General features: G+C 38.1%; 3 protein-coding genes and 1 non-coding gene across 10 annotated transcripts; 2 read left to right on the forward strand and 2 right to left on the reverse strand.

Annotated features, from left to right (window-relative positions):
• Positions 1 to 195: 195 nt before the first annotated feature.
• Positions 196 to 3821, reverse strand: LOC127804177 (CRM-domain containing factor CFM9, mitochondrial). The gene is made up of 4 exons (XM_052340971.1): positions 3429 to 3821; positions 3058 to 3340; positions 2005 to 2406; positions 196 to 1528 (listed from the first exon to the last, which is right to left on the reverse strand). The coding sequence occupies exons 1-4, from the start codon at positions 3500 to 3502 to the stop codon at positions 704 to 706; spliced, it is 1584 nt and encodes a 527-aa protein (XP_052196931.1). The 5' UTR covers positions 3503 to 3821; the 3' UTR covers positions 196 to 703.
• A 95-nt stretch (positions 3822 to 3916) lies between these two features.
• On the forward strand, positions 3917 to 3988 carry TRNAD-GUC (transfer RNA aspartic acid (anticodon GUC)). The gene has a single exon. It is a non-coding gene; the product is annotated as a tRNA-Asp (tRNA).
• A 1960-nt stretch (positions 3989 to 5948) lies between these two features.
• On the forward strand, positions 5949 to 12557 carry LOC127804122 (chalcone isomerase-like protein 1). Its single transcript, XM_052340868.1, is given in 7 exon segments — positions 5949 to 5990; positions 5992 to 6338; positions 11785 to 12023; positions 12093 to 12194; positions 12293 to 12333; positions 12335 to 12377; positions 12380 to 12557. Coding segments are annotated over 7 exon segments (858 nt in total). The 3' UTR covers positions 12424 to 12557.
• Positions 11601 to 17895, reverse strand: LOC127804121 (putative glucose-6-phosphate 1-epimerase). Of its 7 annotated transcripts, none has more exons than XR_008023653.1 (12): positions 17728 to 17895; positions 17315 to 17461; positions 16743 to 16817; positions 15976 to 16032; positions 15730 to 15887; positions 15494 to 15625; positions 15079 to 15181; positions 14746 to 14845; positions 13015 to 13258; positions 12091 to 12179; positions 11860 to 11992; positions 11601 to 11774 (listed from the first exon to the last, which is right to left on the reverse strand). XR_008023653.1 is itself a non-coding variant. In XM_052340865.1 (10 exons), the coding sequence occupies exons 2-9, from the start codon at positions 17390 to 17392 to the stop codon at positions 13044 to 13046; spliced, it is 918 nt and encodes a 305-aa protein (XP_052196825.1). In that variant the 5' UTR covers positions 17393 to 17461; positions 17728 to 17895; the 3' UTR covers positions 11899 to 12179; positions 13015 to 13043. The 7 variants fall into 7 exon arrangements, 4 of the variants coding, with proteins under 4 accessions (XP_052196825.1, XP_052196824.1, XP_052196827.1 ...); XR_008023654.1 differs by having other exon boundaries at positions 11602 to 11774; positions 11873 to 11992; XR_008023652.1 differs by lacking the exon at positions 11601 to 11774 and having other exon boundaries at positions 11844 to 11992.
• Positions 17896 to 18194: the final 299 nt, after the last annotated feature.

The following is an 18194-nucleotide window of genomic DNA, read 5'->3' on the forward strand; positions in this document are numbered from 1 at the left end:
AAATACATTTCAAAACATATAGAAGAGATGCTAAGGTTTTTCTAATTATTGTTATATCTAAAATATGCACCGAACTCTCATCTCTTTGCCACGTAGTAATGCATAAACTCCCTAAAGATATCCAGGCAAAGTTGCCTTGGTTTATGCTACTAACATATTGTCTTTAGTAGATGAAACAAGAGAAAACACAAATACTAACCTTGAGAATTTAAGTTAAATAAATTAAAAACCAAATGTATGAAATATAAACTTAGTAAAAATACAAGTGCAGACCTCATAAAACTTGTATAATGGGCTTCAACTTTTCACTTACATCCGTCTGCCAGCCGCCAAACAGAGTATCAAAGACCCTGTAATGGCATGATCCAGTTTCAAGTTTAACATGTAAATTTAGGTACCATTTCATTGGGCATTTCCAGATTGTTGTTAAGTCCCTGCATTTGCTTGCACAATCCGTCCGGTATGCCATAACCCCAGCAGCAACTCAATCCCCAATTTTTCTAGGCCTTTCAGCGATCCAATGTTTATATATCAGTACAGAATATAGAGGAGAGTCAATGATCCCCCAAATGAATTAAATTAACCCTGTTTTCTCTATCAAGTAAAGCTTTCCAGGATCCACCCTACTATTCACCTTCTTTTGAAGAGCCAAGCTCTATAACAAAAACCCAAATCACTGTCCCAAGCTTCATTCACTACATCCTTATGTCTGCTCGTCTTCATCACTGCTGCTCCTGTAATGTGTCCTTGCTGTTGTCTGTCCCTGATCTTGTTCGTCCTCACTGTCAGTTTGCCACATTGCCGCCTCCACATCGCTTAGCATATCTGATCCAGAATCTTCTTTCAGCAACTTTTCCGAGAATTTAGCTTCCGGGATTCTCCTGAAACCTTCATTAGCATTAGCTCTACCTAAAACGTTTCGCTTACCCCTTTCTACCTTAGGTACTTCAAATTTATTAGGAACTCGGCCATGGTCATTGACATCAGTGTCATAATCACTGGCATCTCCAACCCTACCAGAATGTTCTTCATCATCATCAGAAATATTATCTTCATAGTCACCATCGTCAGAACGCCTACCACCGTGTGCATTCTCATCATCAGAATCTTCACCTCTAAGCACTTCAGATCTTCTATACCTTCCACCCAAATTCTCTCTGTTCCAATATCTGATCCTGCTGATTTCTTCTTTCTCTGCTGCTTCCTCCTCAGCCCATTCTTTGTCAGCTGCATCTTCTATTTCAGCTATGAATCTGTCAAGCTCCTCCTGGTCACTGTCTTCAGCAGGTTCCGACTGTTGTAGTTTACTACTAGGCTCAGCTTCTGACTGTTTGTCCTCACGGAATACATAAGGGCTTCCTTCTTTCTTGTCAATTGCATTGAAGAAAGTAGAAGCAACTCTTTGAATGCTTGCCATGGCAACAGGATCGTCAGGATTTACACCCATTCGGCGGAGCTGCTGCTCAATTTTCTTTATGTTCAGTTTCTGAGACTCAAGTGCCTGCTCAAATCTAGCTTTGAACAATGCCTGTATGCCAAAGATGAAAATGCTTATTCATACACACAAATACAAAAATTAAATGACTTATGTAAGGGTCTTATTCTAAAGTTAACAGGCTGCTGAAACCAAGTCCAGATCTAGACATAGAAGCTCCCCATAAGCAGCTTTCCATGCATTCCACTAGTGCACAGGGATGATATTGGTTTGGTTAAATTGCAATGAATTCAAGTAATTACATTAAGAGACTGATCTCTTCTCAAGAAGATGATCTTTTTAGCATCCTGGTAAAGAGACAAGACACAACCCAATTCATGCTCCTGCAGCTTGATTCCTAGCAGGAACAGTCATATTTGGCAAGCAAAAGCTGCATTATACTCTACTAACTTGCATATACAATGAAATGCAAGCGATTCATAAAATAGATGAAGATGATAAAGTATAACCCTAAAACCATCTCCCTTACTTGTATAGACAAACATGATCAAATACAATATGATACCCACCTTCCTTTTGGTGAGGGTGTTGAGAGGTATCAAATTCTTCGGTTGCCTATAGTTTCTGCCACGGAACATGATAATAGTTTTCACATTATGTACATTAACAACAATACCGCCACTCAATCTTGCAAGCATGCTCGCCATCTCCTTAATTTTTTCCTTGGGGAAGTTATCACAACAAACTTGGACGGTCTCGTGAAACTTCCAATGCAGGTGCATATTTTGGACAACTCCTCCAAAAACTCCACGCACACCAACAGGAACATAGTTTTTATTTCTGAAACCAATCTTCTTATATGCCTGGAGTTGCTCAGGGGTCAACAGCTCAGGATCATGGCGTGGGGGTGGCAGCTCTGGTAGTTCATATTTTTTCAGCTTCTGTAGAAGCAATGCCACCTTTTTCTTGGCCTGTATTAGTCAAGGAAAAACAAAGTTTAAAATTAATTAGCCTTCATTCTCCAGTGACAATATCAAGATGCTCTAAAATAAGGAAATCAGAAGTTGTGTACAGCGGTAGATCCTCTAATTCTAGACCCTGACTGACGAAAAGTCAACGGATCAGGATCCTAAATTACCATCCCCAGCCTTATCTGGGACCCATCTCATTCATATTTAAGTCCCTTCAGCAAGCATAAAAAAGAATTAAAGCTTCCTAGAAATAGCCTGGAGTGCTAGGAGATACGATCCAGAGGAAGTGCATACTTTCAGACACTTACACATTGCCAATGATGCTTAGGGCTATCTGACTTAAAGCAAAAAAAAAAAAAGAACATGAGGACACAAAGAGCATCCCCGTTGCACATCTTATCAATAGCGGACAGTCATAAATCGAAGACTGCTCAATTACCCAAGCATATACAATGAAACATCGAACTGACTTTTAATCCTTGCTGAATCATTACCAGAGACAAATTTTAGATTGAAAGCTGTATAAACCGTAAAATGCCATCAGAGTAGAACAATTACAGTAAAGCATAGCATTGCAAACAACGGGAAAACGAGTAGATGTGACATACGAGCTATTGACATTATAGAGATGGAAAGAGCAATGTAACCTACTCTTCTGATGTTGTAAATGAGCCGCTCCTCATCAGTCATCAACTTCTTCCTCAATTTCTTTGCCCGCCGAATCTCTCTTAGGGTTTTTCCCGACTCTTTTTGCATCCGCCTCTCCACCTTGCTTCTCATGCTCCTCCCCTTGCTTGTCGACATCGCCCTCGACCCATCGAAGCAATTCAAAAGCTTGACCGACGACAAACACACGTTTTGGCCGGCGAGGCTTGACCGAATCACATTGCTTGGCCAATACTTCGCGGGAACATCTCTTGAAAACAAAACATCCCTGAAATTTGACAAGAAATCGAGAGAGACGAGATCAGGTGAAGTCTCAGAACCAAAACGAACAAAAAAGCGCAAGTCCAATCATGTACTTGAAAGGACCGTTGAGGATTAGACTAGAGAGGGTCTTGAGACAACGGCTTTGGAGGCTCCTCGCCGCAAACATTCTACTTGCTCCAGCGATTAAACCGAAAGGGGCACTCAACACAGTGATCCCTTCATCTCATTCCGTGCTTTCATGAATTCTAGGGTTCCAGGATCAGCTTGTGTTGAACAGCAGCAACGCTTTAAAACTCCGACCTCGGGCAAACCAAACCGGGGAAACGAAACTTAATGGCTTCAGCTTGGATGTTTAACTGCAATGCGTATTGTGTTAAACTAACCGCCGGCCACCTGCGAAATAGAAGTTGTCGGATTCCGGCCCTCGGCGGCGAATAGCCGACAGGAAACCGACGCCGTGGAGGATGAGAGATGGAAAGGACATGCGCTAGGGCTAGACCCACTATTTATACGGATTAGCCAACCGACCGGTTCAGCTACATAGTAAAGTATAAATATTTACCAAACACTTCACGTCCGAGTCGTTGTAGTATAGTGGTGAGTATTCCCGCCTGTCACGCGGGTGACCCGGGTTCGATCCCCGGCAACGGCGTTGAATTTTATACAAATTTTTTATCATTTTTAAAAATATCATTAAGTTCAAAAAAATCTATAAATTTGCAATTACTAAATCTAATAGGCAACTTATTAAAATATCTTAAGTTTTAATTAAATTTTCTTACCATTAGCGATTTGATTGATTTTACTCATTTAGATTATTTCAGTTAAATTGATTTTTAAAATTTTGATTTAAGTCAATTTTATTATATATATATATATATATATATAAAACCGATTAATCCAAGTTTTACCATTTGCGCAATTAGTCGCTTATGAATATATGTGCATTGATTCGGACATATGAACTAAATAAGATTTTATTCAAAAAAAAAAAAAAAATAACAGTAGTGACCCTAAAAAATAACCTTAATTAATCCTTTTATGATTTGAATTTTGGTTCAACTCAAAGCTCTTCCCATTAGCTACGCAAACAAGTCAGTGTTCAACTTGATATAAATTCATTAAAGTAAACGAGTCAAGATTAAACCTAACTTTAATTTTAATTTATAAACGATTTGAATTTGAGCTCAACTCTTTAAATCTAGCAAACATGTTTTATTAAAAATTAGTGAATACTTAGAAAGCCGATTAAAGACTTGTAAACATACTCAATTAGAAGTTCGTGAATGACTTATAAATAATTTTATTTATAAATATATTAATACATTTATTTATAATTTTATAAATATATTATTTAACATAAAATTATTATTAATTAAATATCACGTTGATATTATATTTGTTGATTATCAGATTTAATTTAAAGTTATATTTATTAATTATTTACATATTAAATTATTAAATTTTTAAAAAATAATTCTAACAAATTCAAACTTGGGCTCAGGCCTGACAAAAGTTTGTTGACCTCGAGCCCTAGCTCGAGATCGGGTTCGCCATCAGCACTTGAGTTCCCAATTCTAAGCTTGACTAGTTAACTTTTTGATTAGCAGAGCCCAAGCTAAGCTAAAACTTAGAAACTAGCTCACTGAGACAATGTTAACTCAATGAAACTTGAGTCAGTTTGGTTCGATTACAATTCTACTTCCCACTAAAACATCAAAAATCAATTATATTAATAAAATTTAAATTTATCATTTCTAAATTATAACTAATTTTTCAAACCTTACCAGTATATCATATAACTCATTTTTTAAAACTTCAAGTTTTTTGTAAAATTAGTTAACAAAATCAAAATTGGCTTATTTTATGACATCTAACAATATTAATAATAGAACCACAAATAAATTTGATGAACAATTTTCACAAATTATAATTCATAACAATTCTATCCTGAATTAATAATAACTTATATCAGTGACCAAATCTATTATAAGCTATTTAGAGTTGCCCGTCGAGCAAAAAAAATCTATGTAATTGAAATATTACTTATTCATAGGGATGGGCAACATTTTGGTTAAATTAAAATAATTGAATCATCAGTTCAGTTTTGATATTAAAAAAAAAAAAAAAAATCAACCGAAATATCAAAAACAACTTATTTTTGCACTTTATTCTTTCAGTTTTTTAATTTTTTTTCAATTTTTCCGGTTTTTCCCTTTTTCTATTTTTTCAGTCAATTTGATTTTTTTTTAAAATTTTCTGGTTAGTTCAATTTGAAATCTATTCAGTTGATTTAGTTAATTTTTTTATACAAATTCAATCTATTTGACTTGAACAATTTAGTCAATTCAATTACTGTATGATATGGATCGTCTCGATCAAATTTACACCCTTAGTTATTCATGTTGATATAATGTCACAGTCTAATTCTATATTATATTTTGAATCTATGGCTATTGTAAATACTATGATGGATATGATCGAGACATAATATTATATATCACAATTACACACCCTATCTTCAGTCACTTGCTTCTACCTATAAAAAGGCCAACAACAAAGCCAAGCTAAAAAATCAATTACCAGTATCTCATTTTTGTTTTCCTTACAGAATGGCTGCCACAGTGGAGGAAGTCATTGCCAAGGCTGAGATGACTTGAGATTGAGCCTAAAACAGGTGTTGCTTTGAAGCCACAGCCACCTAACAAGGAGACAGTGAATGGCACTGAACCAAAGATAGCTGATGGTGAGACAGGCAAAGGGGAGATGAACAATACCAAAGGAGTGAAAGTTACTGAGGAGCCAAAGAGTGAGACAGTTCAAGAAGACAAGTTAGTTCATGTGCCCGGGGATGATGTAAAGAAAGAGGAAGTGCCTGTTGAGACTGAACCTAAGACTGGGATCTCCTTCCCAGTTAAGTTGGATGATGGGAAGCAGTTGGCTGCTGATGTTGATTTGAGGAAACGGAGCATGCTTGGCATCGGCATCAAAATGTATGGATTCAGTATCATTCTGTCAGAATCTCAGTTTACTTACTCCAAATATGCCTTTGATCTATGAATATAGAATTTCAAATAGTAACTAAGTTTAGTCACAAGCAGTAGTGTGTTAATGTGGCTATGCGATAAAGAGAGGTTGATGGCTTTCAATGTGAACGTAGTTAGTACACCACATAGTTATTTGGTTCATTCTCCTCCCTTAAGAACCACGAATTGGTGCGTGCATCCCAATTCAGGGTGCATTTTTTAACTATTTCGTAGCAGTGTGCGTACTGGGATGCTACAATCAACGAATCAGAATAGCTAGAGGAGAGAGAGGCAGTGAGTGACGGAGCAGCGAGAGGCGAGAGCGAGGGCGAGGGCAACAGAGGGAGTGTGATAGGTCCTCGGTCCATTGGACCTACCAAAGACGGCCCATGGGGCAAGGGGGTAAAGTGGGTGAGACTTGCGTAATAGCAAGCCAGGGTGGAAGGTAGTAAGGGGAAATAGCTGGTTTGTGTGTAACAAACCAGCATGTGCTACCAGAGGCAGTTATGCTGAGTAGGATGGGATATAAAGAAGAGAAAAAGAGTGAGAGAGGTGTGAAATTTTGTAGAAGGTTTCTGGAGAGTTGGGGCCTCTCGAACGCCTTGGGTGTTTTCTTTCTTTTCCTTCTTGAGCTGTGTAAATTTTCAATCGAAATTGAGTAGTTCAATAGAATTTTAGAAAAATTCGTTGGTATTCCAACATTTTAGTATCAAAGCAATTGTCAATCACCATGGTAAAACTTAAGCGAGAGAGTGGGGGATTTGATGGAGAAGGTTGACACGATGAGGGGAGAGATTCAAACCATAGACCAGAAAGTAGCAGAGATGCTCGAAGAGTTCGCCATCATGTGAACAAGGTGGGATGAACAAGAACAAGAGAGGAAGGCTAAGACACATGGGGGCGAATGGCCAACAAAATTTAACCAAAATTTTGACATGACCCTTGGAGTCGACATGAACCGGAGAATGGAGGGTGGCGTGGGCATAGGATGGCGACAGGAAGGGAGAGGTCGACAACTGGAGATGTAGACCTTTGAGGGGGACAATTCGGACGAAGGAGTTTGAAGAAGTGGGAGCTGCAAGTTATGAACAGGGAGCTGCAAGTTATGATGATTTATGATGAAGAGACGAAAGACGAAGGAGTTGAGGCGGAAACAAGGGAAGGGAGGGAAGAAGAAATGGGGTAAGGGAGCGAGGTCATTGAACTCTCAATGAATTCAATTGTTGGATTGACAACGTCACAAACAATGAAGCTGAAAAGGGATATTGAAGGTCAACCAGTCATAATGCTTATTGATGGAAGGACGACACATAATTTTATAGTAGCTGAGCTGGTGTAGCAGTTGGGGTTGCCAAGAACAGAAATTGCCGGGTATGAAGTGATTATGGGAACGAGAATAGCAGTGCAAGGGGCCGGGATTTGCAAATGGGTGAAGCTGCATCTACAAAACCTATAAATTGTGGAGGATTTTTTTGCCTTTAGAGTTGGGTAGCTCGAATGTGATCTTAGGGATAAAGTGGTTAGCCGCAGTGGGGAAAATGAATGTGGATTGAAAAGCTTTAACAATGAAGTTTCAAGTGGGGGGTATGGCGATAACACTGCAGGGAGACCCAAGCTTAAGTAAAACCATGGTGTCCTTGAAGGCCATGATGAAAGCTCTTAAAAGGAAGTGGGGAGCGGATATTGCTGGAATTGGGGACCATTACAACAGAATTTGAAGAAAAACAGTGGAAAATCCCTAGAATGTTACAAGGGGTGCTGGAAGAGTTTGAAGGGGTATTTTCTAATCCTGAGGGGTTGCCACTATGCAGAAAAAAAGACCATGCTATTAACTTAATTTCAAGAACTGCACCAGTACATGTGAGGCCCTACCGTTACCCTTACATTCAAAAAAATGAGATTGAAAAACTAGTGGGTGAGATGTTGGGGGCTGGGATTGTTCAGCCAAGTTGCAGTTCATTTTCTAGCCCGATGTTGTTGGTTAAGAAGAATGATAAAGGATGGCAATTTTGTGTTGATTTCAGGGCCTTGAACAAGGTAACCATTCCCGACAAATTCCCTATACCGGTGATTGAGGAGTTGCTTGAAGAGCTCCATGGGACTATGGTTTTCTCCAAGCTGGTCCTAAAATTTGGTTATCATCATATTAAAGTCAAGGTTGAAGGATGTTCTCAAGGCAGCTTTCTGGACACATGAGGGCCACTATGAGTTCTTAGTTATGTCGTTCGAGTTGACAAACGCACCTACAACTTTTCAATCGCTAATAAATGATATTTTCAAGGAGTATTTAAGGCGATTTATATTGGTTTTTTTTTTTTTTTTATGATATATTGGTTTATAATAGGAGTTTAAAGCAACACGTAAAGTACTTACGTTGTGTTTTAAAAGTGTTGGCAGAAAATCAGCTTCTTGCTAACAGAAAAAAGTGCTTGTTCGGGCAATCGGAGGTTGAATATTTAGGTCACATCATTTCCAAACAAGGTGTGTCAGTTGATGACGCTAAAGTGCAAGCAATGGTAGATTGGCCTACTCCTGCAACAATGAAGGAATTGAGAGGTTTCTTGGGGCTCATGAGATATTATCAACGCTTCGTGAAAGACTACGGCAAGATGGCAAGACCCCTAATTAGACGATTAAGGAAGAATAATTTTTATTGGGATAGGGCAGTCGAGCAAGGCTTCCAACAGCTTAAGGGAAAGATGATTTTCCTGCTCGTTCTAATCTTGCCAGATTTTGAAAAACCTTTTGTGGTTGAGGCGAATGCCTCGGGGGAAGGCATAGAGGCTGTTTTAATGCAGGATTGCCGACCAATTGCTTATTTCAATCAGGCTTTCAACCAGTTATGAAAGACGAAATCAGTTTATGAGTGAGAATTGATGGCCATAGTCTTTGCAGTGCAAAAATGGAAACATTATCTTTTAGGGAGGAAATTTGAGGTTTGGACTGATAAAAAAAACCTCAAATACTTGATGGAATAGCAGTTGGTGAACCTTGAGTATCAGAGATGGATGGTAAAACTAATGGGATTTCAATTTGAGATACATTAAAGACCGGGATTGGAGAATAAGGCAACCGATGAGTTATCACGCATCAACCATACAACAACCTTAATGGCTTTGACAGTATCCAAAGAGGTCCAATTGGATCAATTGGCCTGAGAAGTAGAAGCAGATGACATGGTGCATCAAATTATTAAGGATGTGCAAACTGATCCTACTTCCCAATAGAACAAATATTCAGCTTTGACACCTGGAGGATTACTGCAGCATCTTCCTATCCTTAATCAAGTTTGGAAATATATTGCTATGGATTTTATTGAAGGGTTACCAAGGTCGAGCAAAATGGATTTAATATTGGTTGTAGTAGACTGACTAAGTAAATATGAGAACTTTATCGGGCTGAAACATCCATTTACTGCAGGGGAAGTGGCTGAAAATTTTATTAAGAAAATCATAAGGTTACATGGCCTCCCAAGGTCCATTGTATCGGATAAGAACAAAATTTTCATGAGCATATTTTGGAAGGAATTGTTCTGCCTCCAAGGTATGAAATTAAATCGAAGCATCGCCTATCACCCACAAATCGATAGGCAAACAGAGGTATTGAATCAGACTTTGGAAACATACTTGCGTTGTTTTGCTTCCTCTCAACCGAAATCATGGTCCATGTGGCTGCCTTGGGCTGAACTATGATATAACACGTCCTACCATACAGCTGCAAGGAAGACCTCGTTTTAGGTGGTGTATGATAGAGAACCTCTAGCCTTAGTGAGATTTGAAAGAGGCACCACGCTTGTGTTAATGGTGGAACGACAATTGGTTGAATGGGATAAAATTTTGGATGACTTGAAGACACAATTACTGAGGGCTCAATCGAGTAATGAAGATAGGAGTTAACAGGAAGAGAAGAGAGGTAAAATTCAAGGTGTGGGACTTTGTCTACTTGAAATTGAAGCCATATCATCGGAAATCGCTGGCTAGTCGCTCCAATGAGAAATTAGCTCCTAAATTTTATGGTCCTTTTGAAGTTGAGAATGAGGTAGGACCAGTTGCTTACAAATTGACACTGCCCTCCTATTGCAACATCCACCCCGTCTTCCACGTGTCCCAATTACATGAGGCAAGAGGGGCCGTTGAGGGCTTGTGTGGAAGTTCCCAGCTATCTGAGTGCAGATTTAGAGCTATTGGTAGAGCTCTAGGCAGTTTTGGGGGTTCAATCTGGAACATGAAATAATCTACAAGGCAAGGATGTTTTAATTCAATGGAAGGGACTGCCCCCTTTAGAAGCAACATGGGAACTGTTTGATTTCATTCAGCAATAGTTTCCACATTTCCACCTTGAGGACAAGGTGAAAGTGAGGGGGGAGATAATGATAGGCCCCCGTCCATTGGACCTACCAGAGGCGACCCAGGGGGCAGGGACATGAGGGTAAAGTGGATGGGACTTGCGTAATAACAAGACGAGGTGGAGGGTAGTAAAGAGAAATCGATGGTTCGTGTGTAACAAACTAGCATGTGCTGCCAAAGGCAGTTATGCTAAGTAGAATGAGGTATAAATAAGAGAAAGATAGTGAGAGAGAGGTGTAAAATTTTGTAGAAGATTTCTGGAGAGTTGGGGCCTCTCGAATGCCCTGGGTGTTTTCTTTCTTTTCCTTCTCAAGTTGTGTAAATTTTCAACCGGAATTGAGTAGTTCAATAGAATTTCAGAAAAATTCGTTGGTATTCCAACAAAGTGATGGAGCAAGAGATGCAAGGTAGCAAGTGAATCAGTGAAAGCGAGCGAGGGAGAAGGGCAGGGGCGAAGCTTTGCAGAAAAGGAGGGGGTGGGCGGCTAGGCCTGGGCAATGGGCCCTTACAAGGAGATGTTTCCAATTTATGGGCAGCCAAATAATCAAATTTTTGCTCCAAATAAAAAATTAAGAGTTGAAGATGAGAGGTCAATAACTCCAACAACCATGAGATAGTGGTAGACAAACTACTAAATACGTTCATTATTAACCACTAAATATTTAAATTGATTGAATATATAAATTTAATAATATAAAAAACGAATTGAGTAAAATTTCTAAACGTACCACGTCCCAAAATAGCGCACCAACTAAGCCTACCCTCTACGTACCACATATCTAGCTAGGTGACATACCACGTACCTGAACCCGTACCACGAACCAAAGCATACCGCATTTCTGGTAACTATGTACTGAATAAATTAAAATAATTAGAAGATGTCAGTGACAAGGAATTTGATTAACAAACACAGAACTCAATCAAGATCTTAAAAGTTGATCCATAAATTTAATGTCTTTCCTCTTCTAGAATTCAATCAAGATCTTAAGAGCTGATCAGGAGAGGACAACTAATAGCCAAGTATCACTACATGCTTCAAATGCCAGGTCAATTACCCTATATCATTCTGCAATTGCCGGGATATATGCAGATAGTGAGAAACTGAAAGATCTTCCGAGGACAAAAATTGGGCAAGCACCAACAAAACCTACCAAGGAAACGTACCAACTGGTAATTGGCAATAATGCAGGAATGTTGGTGCGATTGGTGATTGTGTTTTCTGGGCTCATTATGAGCATGGTGAGAAAGAACTTCAATGAAGGTCTAGGAGCAGCCATCAAAACACTGGTGGAAAGAATGACGAGCTCACAATTAAGTTAGTTTTCCCTATCAAATTACCACGATCAAATATTTCTATTTAGCCAAAATAGTAGAATACTTACAGCTCAATTCTTGATCATGGGAGAAGCATCATATGACACGAAACTGACACCTGGTTCAGTAATTGAGATGTTCGGGCTTCCAGGATACACTGTCCAAACAGAAGGTGAGGATATAGAGGCAAACTCCTATAACTTTATGTGCTATATATCCAAATCAAGTAAAAGGAAACTTTATCAAAAAAATTATTTTCTGCAAATGCAGTGATGGGAGATGTAGTGAGCAAGGTTGAAAGTGAAGTCCTCCTGCAGGGCCAATATCTACTTGTATCTGGGAGAAGATCCTTTTGACATGCAGAAGAGAAATGTGGGAAATCTTTGCTTTCTCGCTTCTGAAAAGAGAGTCTAAGCAGCTTCAAGGTTCGTAAGAAATAAGGGACATCTACATCTCTGTCTACTTTGTTGTGACTGAATATCTGACCAATATAGCAACGATAATGGGACGGGGTTTCTGTTACAAATGCAAGCATGAGATATCCATCCGCCACAACATTTTTCTATGTCTATCACTGCTGTATGTTGTGTGGAATACATACATGCAACGCTCAAACATGCAACATGTGTGTCCATCCATGCATACATTTTCCCTGAACTGAATAGCATGCTATAGAAATCAGGCTTGAATAATATAAATGACTCGAAACAACTAATTCCTCACAATTACAAGGAGACAGGATGAGAATGCTATCATTGAACAAGTGAAATCTAGCATCAGCAGGGCTTCCTCACAATTACAAAAAGCAAGATGAGGATGGTCTCCCTGGAAGTTTAAGTGCAGCAAATGCTATTTTATATTACAAGGAGCTTCTTTTGGGAATTCAATCTCTTCAATTTTGGAATGTTAAACATCACAACCATCCTAGCACACATAGAAGCCACTGCATGTATGTTGTATATGAATAGAACTTGTTTAAGTTACAGGCAAACCTTGATTAAGTTAAACTCTGCAGATGAAGTCAACGAAAACCAAGAACCTTCCGCATATCCAACTGCCCACTGCAATAACTTGAGGATACAGTACAGATTTCTTGACGGCCCTTCCACTCTTCAAAAGGTTTTAAAACAATTGGACTTTCAATAGCAGCAGAATCCACACACAACATAGTTTTGTAATCTTCATTGCCCAAATCAGGAAGAGTTTTGGCCTTCTTGTCCCAAGGGTTCCACACAACTTCAGTGACAGAAACCAAGAAGTCAAGATCATTTCACCATAAACTGGAGATTATCAAAGAATGGATCACTCAGCAGGAAATTATCAAAAGCTGATCTTAAATACACTCAAAAAGAGTTTATATAGGTGACTAATCATACTAAGAGAGAAACAAAAAGAAAAAAATAAATAATGTTAATCCCTATATTTAAACCTACAGTAATATTTCCCAAAATATTTGCTTCTATCCCCTCCATCATTCTATCTGAGTAACCAAAGGCAGGTGATTCATCTAAATTACTCAAAGAAGAATATGCCACTTATAGTAACCTGGCTTGTGAAATGTGGTACCATGGTAGGCTTCTACAGTTCTTCACTTCAGGTTATGGTACATTTTGGTGCACATGCAACAAGACTGAGATTCATAAACAAAGTCTTGATAATCGATACAAAAGTTATATATTTAAAATTCATAATTCATAGTCATAGTTTAAACAAAAGTAATATATATTCCCATCTAAATCATAGAAAATATATATTTAAAATATATGTTCTCACAGTTCATACAAAAGTTATCAAATTTAAAAATGGTTATTCATTTTATATTTGAAATTTAAATTGTATTGAATTAATATTTTTTGAAACTACAATAGTTGCATATATTCTCATTGAAATCATAGGAAAAATATATATTTTTCTGTTGAACTCACCTGCCCTTGAAAGCCCAATTGGAAGCACATTCTCTCAGCAAAAAGGAAACCCACTCTCACTTGATCCTCTTTCTGCCACCAAATTAGCAATCGACTTTAGTTCATGTTTTAAAGAGAGAGAGTATTGGTGGCCACATTAGAGATCGACCTCAATTAGGGCTTTAGAGAGAAATATAGCATCAGCGGTGGCAGAGTGGAGGTGAAACTGGAAGCTCCTCGCAGGCTGAAAGTAGCATCATTGAGAATCTCCTTTCTGGTTGACAGTTGCATTGCTGAGAAGCACGTTGCAAGCTGATACCTCATTGGGAGAAAGACATCCAAGATCTGAGCCAACCCAAGATGCAAGCACACTGCATTCCAGTGTGCACAAACCGGAATGTGTTTCGCAGGGGGAGGTGCAAACCTGGTAACTATGGTCCCATTATGTCTAGTACAAGTCATACAGAGGAGGAAGAACCCTCCTTGTTTCTTCCTCTCAAAGAGAATGATGGAGGGAATATCAACAAATATTTTTGGGAATATTACTCTAGGCATAAATACAGAAATTAGCATTATTTATTTATTTCTTTTTGCTTATCTCCGAGTTATTTCTTTTCTATATATATCACTTTATTATACGTTACATTAGAGTCCTGACTACTGTATCGGATTAGTCACCTATATAACACCTTTTTGGGCGTGTCTGAGATCAGCTTTTGATGTTGATTTGATGGTCTCCGGTTGAGTGATTCATTCTTGAATTTGTTCTTGTCCGTTTATTGTTCTGCATCCTATTGTTTTAAGAAAATAAACACAAACCTGCATCCAGCATGCCTTCCTTACGCATCTCAAAAGTTCTCTTCTTCTCATGATCAATTATGGCAATCTTGGTTGGCGTGCTCAAATATACTCTATCAATCTAAAAAGAGGGGGAAGAAACATTTTTAGCCTAATCTCTGATTATCAAAATCTACAAAATTACAGTTACAAACCACATTATCATACCAATACAAATACAGATACAGAGATTTGAAATTGTTATTAACTTATTATGGTGGCTCATAACTTCATAAGCAACCTTATGGTCCTGGCTTGATTCACATTCTCTTACTGTGAAAAATAAAACCTTTCTTTTGAGAGAAACAGTAGTACCTCACCATCAAAGGAAATTGCATCTGCCTGCTCTGTGTACCTCTCTTTGCGCAACAAATTATCGAAGTAGTCAAGTGTCTCCAAGCCCTCAACACGTACTTCACTGCAAATCAAACTGCATCATGCAACCTAATCTGGAAAGAATAGGAATGAAATGTCTTCGAGACTTGGATATAAATGACAAACCTAACCATATAATCCATTATCAGGAAGGGTATACACAATAGCATGAAAGATTTAGGGCAAATAAAAAAGTGTGTTTTTGCTGTTTACTTTCTTAGTTTGGGGGAGGGTGAGGGGCGGGCCCTACATTTGTCTTCATTGTCAAATTGCAAATAAAGCAATAACCATTGTATTTTCTTTATTCCTTACATATCAAAAATACAATAATAACTACTGAATTTGCTAGGCAAACCTGATATCTGATACAGAGAAGTAATTACGGAGTGCAAACATAAATGAGAAGGCCTTGCTATCTGTATTTCTCACTCGAGGGATTAATGTGAGCTTCCCCGCACTAAGAGAAATACGGAGCCGCAACTCAAATCTGTAGCAAGCAACTGGAAATAAACTTGTAGAATTGGAAAAGAAGAAATAATTTACCATTTTGTTTTAGGCTGGAAAAAAAAAAATATAGCATTTATGAAAAACCTGTGTGGCCAAGTCTTTAGATCCTCTTCAGTAGATTTTAGAACAAGATCTACAGTTGAGGGATTGTTGGCTGGGGGCAATGGTTCAGGACAATCATCCAGTGACCATAATTTGTTCCTTGCAAACCCATGTTGCTCGAGGGAACCGCAGTTTGCAAACTGAAAACAGAAATATAAAAGTTAGCAGAGAACAATTCCTTGAGGACCATAATTAAATGTTACTTTTACTAAATTGGTTTGAACCAACCTGCGGGAAACAGACGGGCATACCTCCTCTGATGGCTTTAGGCGGCTTCCTTACAGCCTGCAGAAAAGTGCCTATATATAAATAAAGAGGGCACATTCACTAAGCCAACAAGGACAATTATGTATGCTCCCATAAACAAGTTCGCTAGGACAGAACACCTTAAGTCCATATGCAAAATTGTTTAAGTTACGCCTACAACTAGCATCTGCATTTGTCAAGGGAAAGGAGAATAAATGGGAATCATGAAATAACTTCAAACATACATATTCTTTCAGTTAATCAAGCCAAAAAATATATATAATTTTTCTTGACTATGCATTAATTTTCTTCTCATTTCCTAACCCAATCCAAAAATTAATAAGTTCAGCCTCCTCCATTTTGATTTCCTGTCATTTTCTTTTTCTTCTCTTTCCACCATAAATAACTGTTCCATAGGTTGCATAAAATATTTTATCAACATTTTTAACAACGTTATTAGACACAATATCATAATAAGTAATCACATGATATTATGTTAATCACTTCAGCATGAATCTTCACGACAACATTCATGAAAACCAATCCTCAATTGAAAGGCCTAAGTTACCATACAAAAGTATGGTTAGAAATAATCCCTTGTGTTCTATACACAAGTTACATTTTACTCAAAGCTTATGACAGGGCTAAAGTACACTAATATGAGTCAAGTTGGTCAGAGTAATACGCTTACAACAGTATTTCTGAACATATAGGGCATATTAAGTGTTCGGAAACATCAATAACTTCACCTTGCTGCTCATAAAAAGTAATTCTTCTCTTCGTTCATTCTTCCAGGAAACAACCTGCCCACCATATAAAAGCACCTGGAACCAATCTAATTGGATTAGCGGGTACATAATCAAACCGGTTAATTTGATTTTATTCCTAGAAAGAAATTATGCCTTTGATGTATCAAACAGGTAAGGATGGGAAATCAAACTCCTGAATCAGACATGATTGTCAATAATCTCAAGCAAGCAATATGATCGTGGAGAATGCTGACCAAATTTAATGTCCGACAAAAACTACTTGAAATGACACAAAAATTTAAATAAATATGCAAAATCTAATAATCTATCACATGTCTGGAACTCGACCACTGTTTTAAATCCCTATTACAGTTGCATGTTTTGACTTTGCACAAGGCACCAGTGACCGAGTTGAAAATTTGAATGGCACAAGGCCTGTGATTGTGACTGTTGTTGCATCCGGCATAAATGCCAATTTCGCATAAACAAATATTTCATGCAACAAACAGAAACCACACCAAGTTTACGATCACACAACATCTTCATGAAAGATCAACGAAACGGGGACGAACCTCGGCAGTTGATCCGGTAGGCTCGGACAGCACGATTCGTGGCGATCCATCCGAGTCCCGAATCATATTTGGCGACATCTGATTAGACCGCAACCTCGCTTTCAAACCAGAAACGAATGGGTTAACTTTCCCCTTCCTTCCCTCCAGCTACGAACAACAACAATACACCGAAAAATCAATACAAACCGGTGCCAAGCAGCAGCAGCAGCAGCAACAACAACAACAACAACGAGGAGATATTAAACGGAAAAAGAGAATCCGGAAACCCTAAATTTAGCACAAACCCTATGAAAGCGCAGAAGCCACCTGAATTTCTGGAACCCAACAGAAAGCGAAATACAAATCCAAACAGCTGACTACGAAATTAATAATAATTAAAAAAAAAAAGGCAGAGAGAGAGAGAGAAATCATACATTTACGGTTTTGTTTTAATAATAATAAGAAATAAATCAGTGGAGCGTAGATTTTATCGGCTTCGAGTTCCGAGAACGGGCCATCACCAACTCCCTCTTCGTTCGTGAACGTCCACGAACTTCATGTATGTATGTATCCTTCCTTGCTTCCTTAATTATATACAAAGGTTAAGGTTTAGGTTTAGGTTTCGTCCGCCACCATAGACTTATTTATTGTAATTAAAGAAAGAAATGATTAAGTAATGATAAATATATTATTTTTCAATTTTTGTTTTAATTTTAAAAATCTTAAACCCCATTCTCCATACAGAATCCATTTTTGTGGGAAAATTGAGCGGAGGAGACAGAAAGCGTGGACTCCACGCACAGAGAATCTAAGCCCAAACACAAACCATGCGTTTTTTAAATTGAATTTTAATTTATTGAAAACGATATTCCCGAATCACTTGTCTATTAATATATTATTA

The sequence above is a fragment of the Diospyros lotus genome, chromosome 6, assembly GCF_014633365.1.
Source record: "Diospyros lotus cultivar Yz01 chromosome 6, ASM1463336v1, whole genome shotgun sequence".
Classification (NCBI taxonomy): Eukaryota; Viridiplantae; Streptophyta; class Magnoliopsida; order Ericales; family Ebenaceae; genus Diospyros; species Diospyros lotus.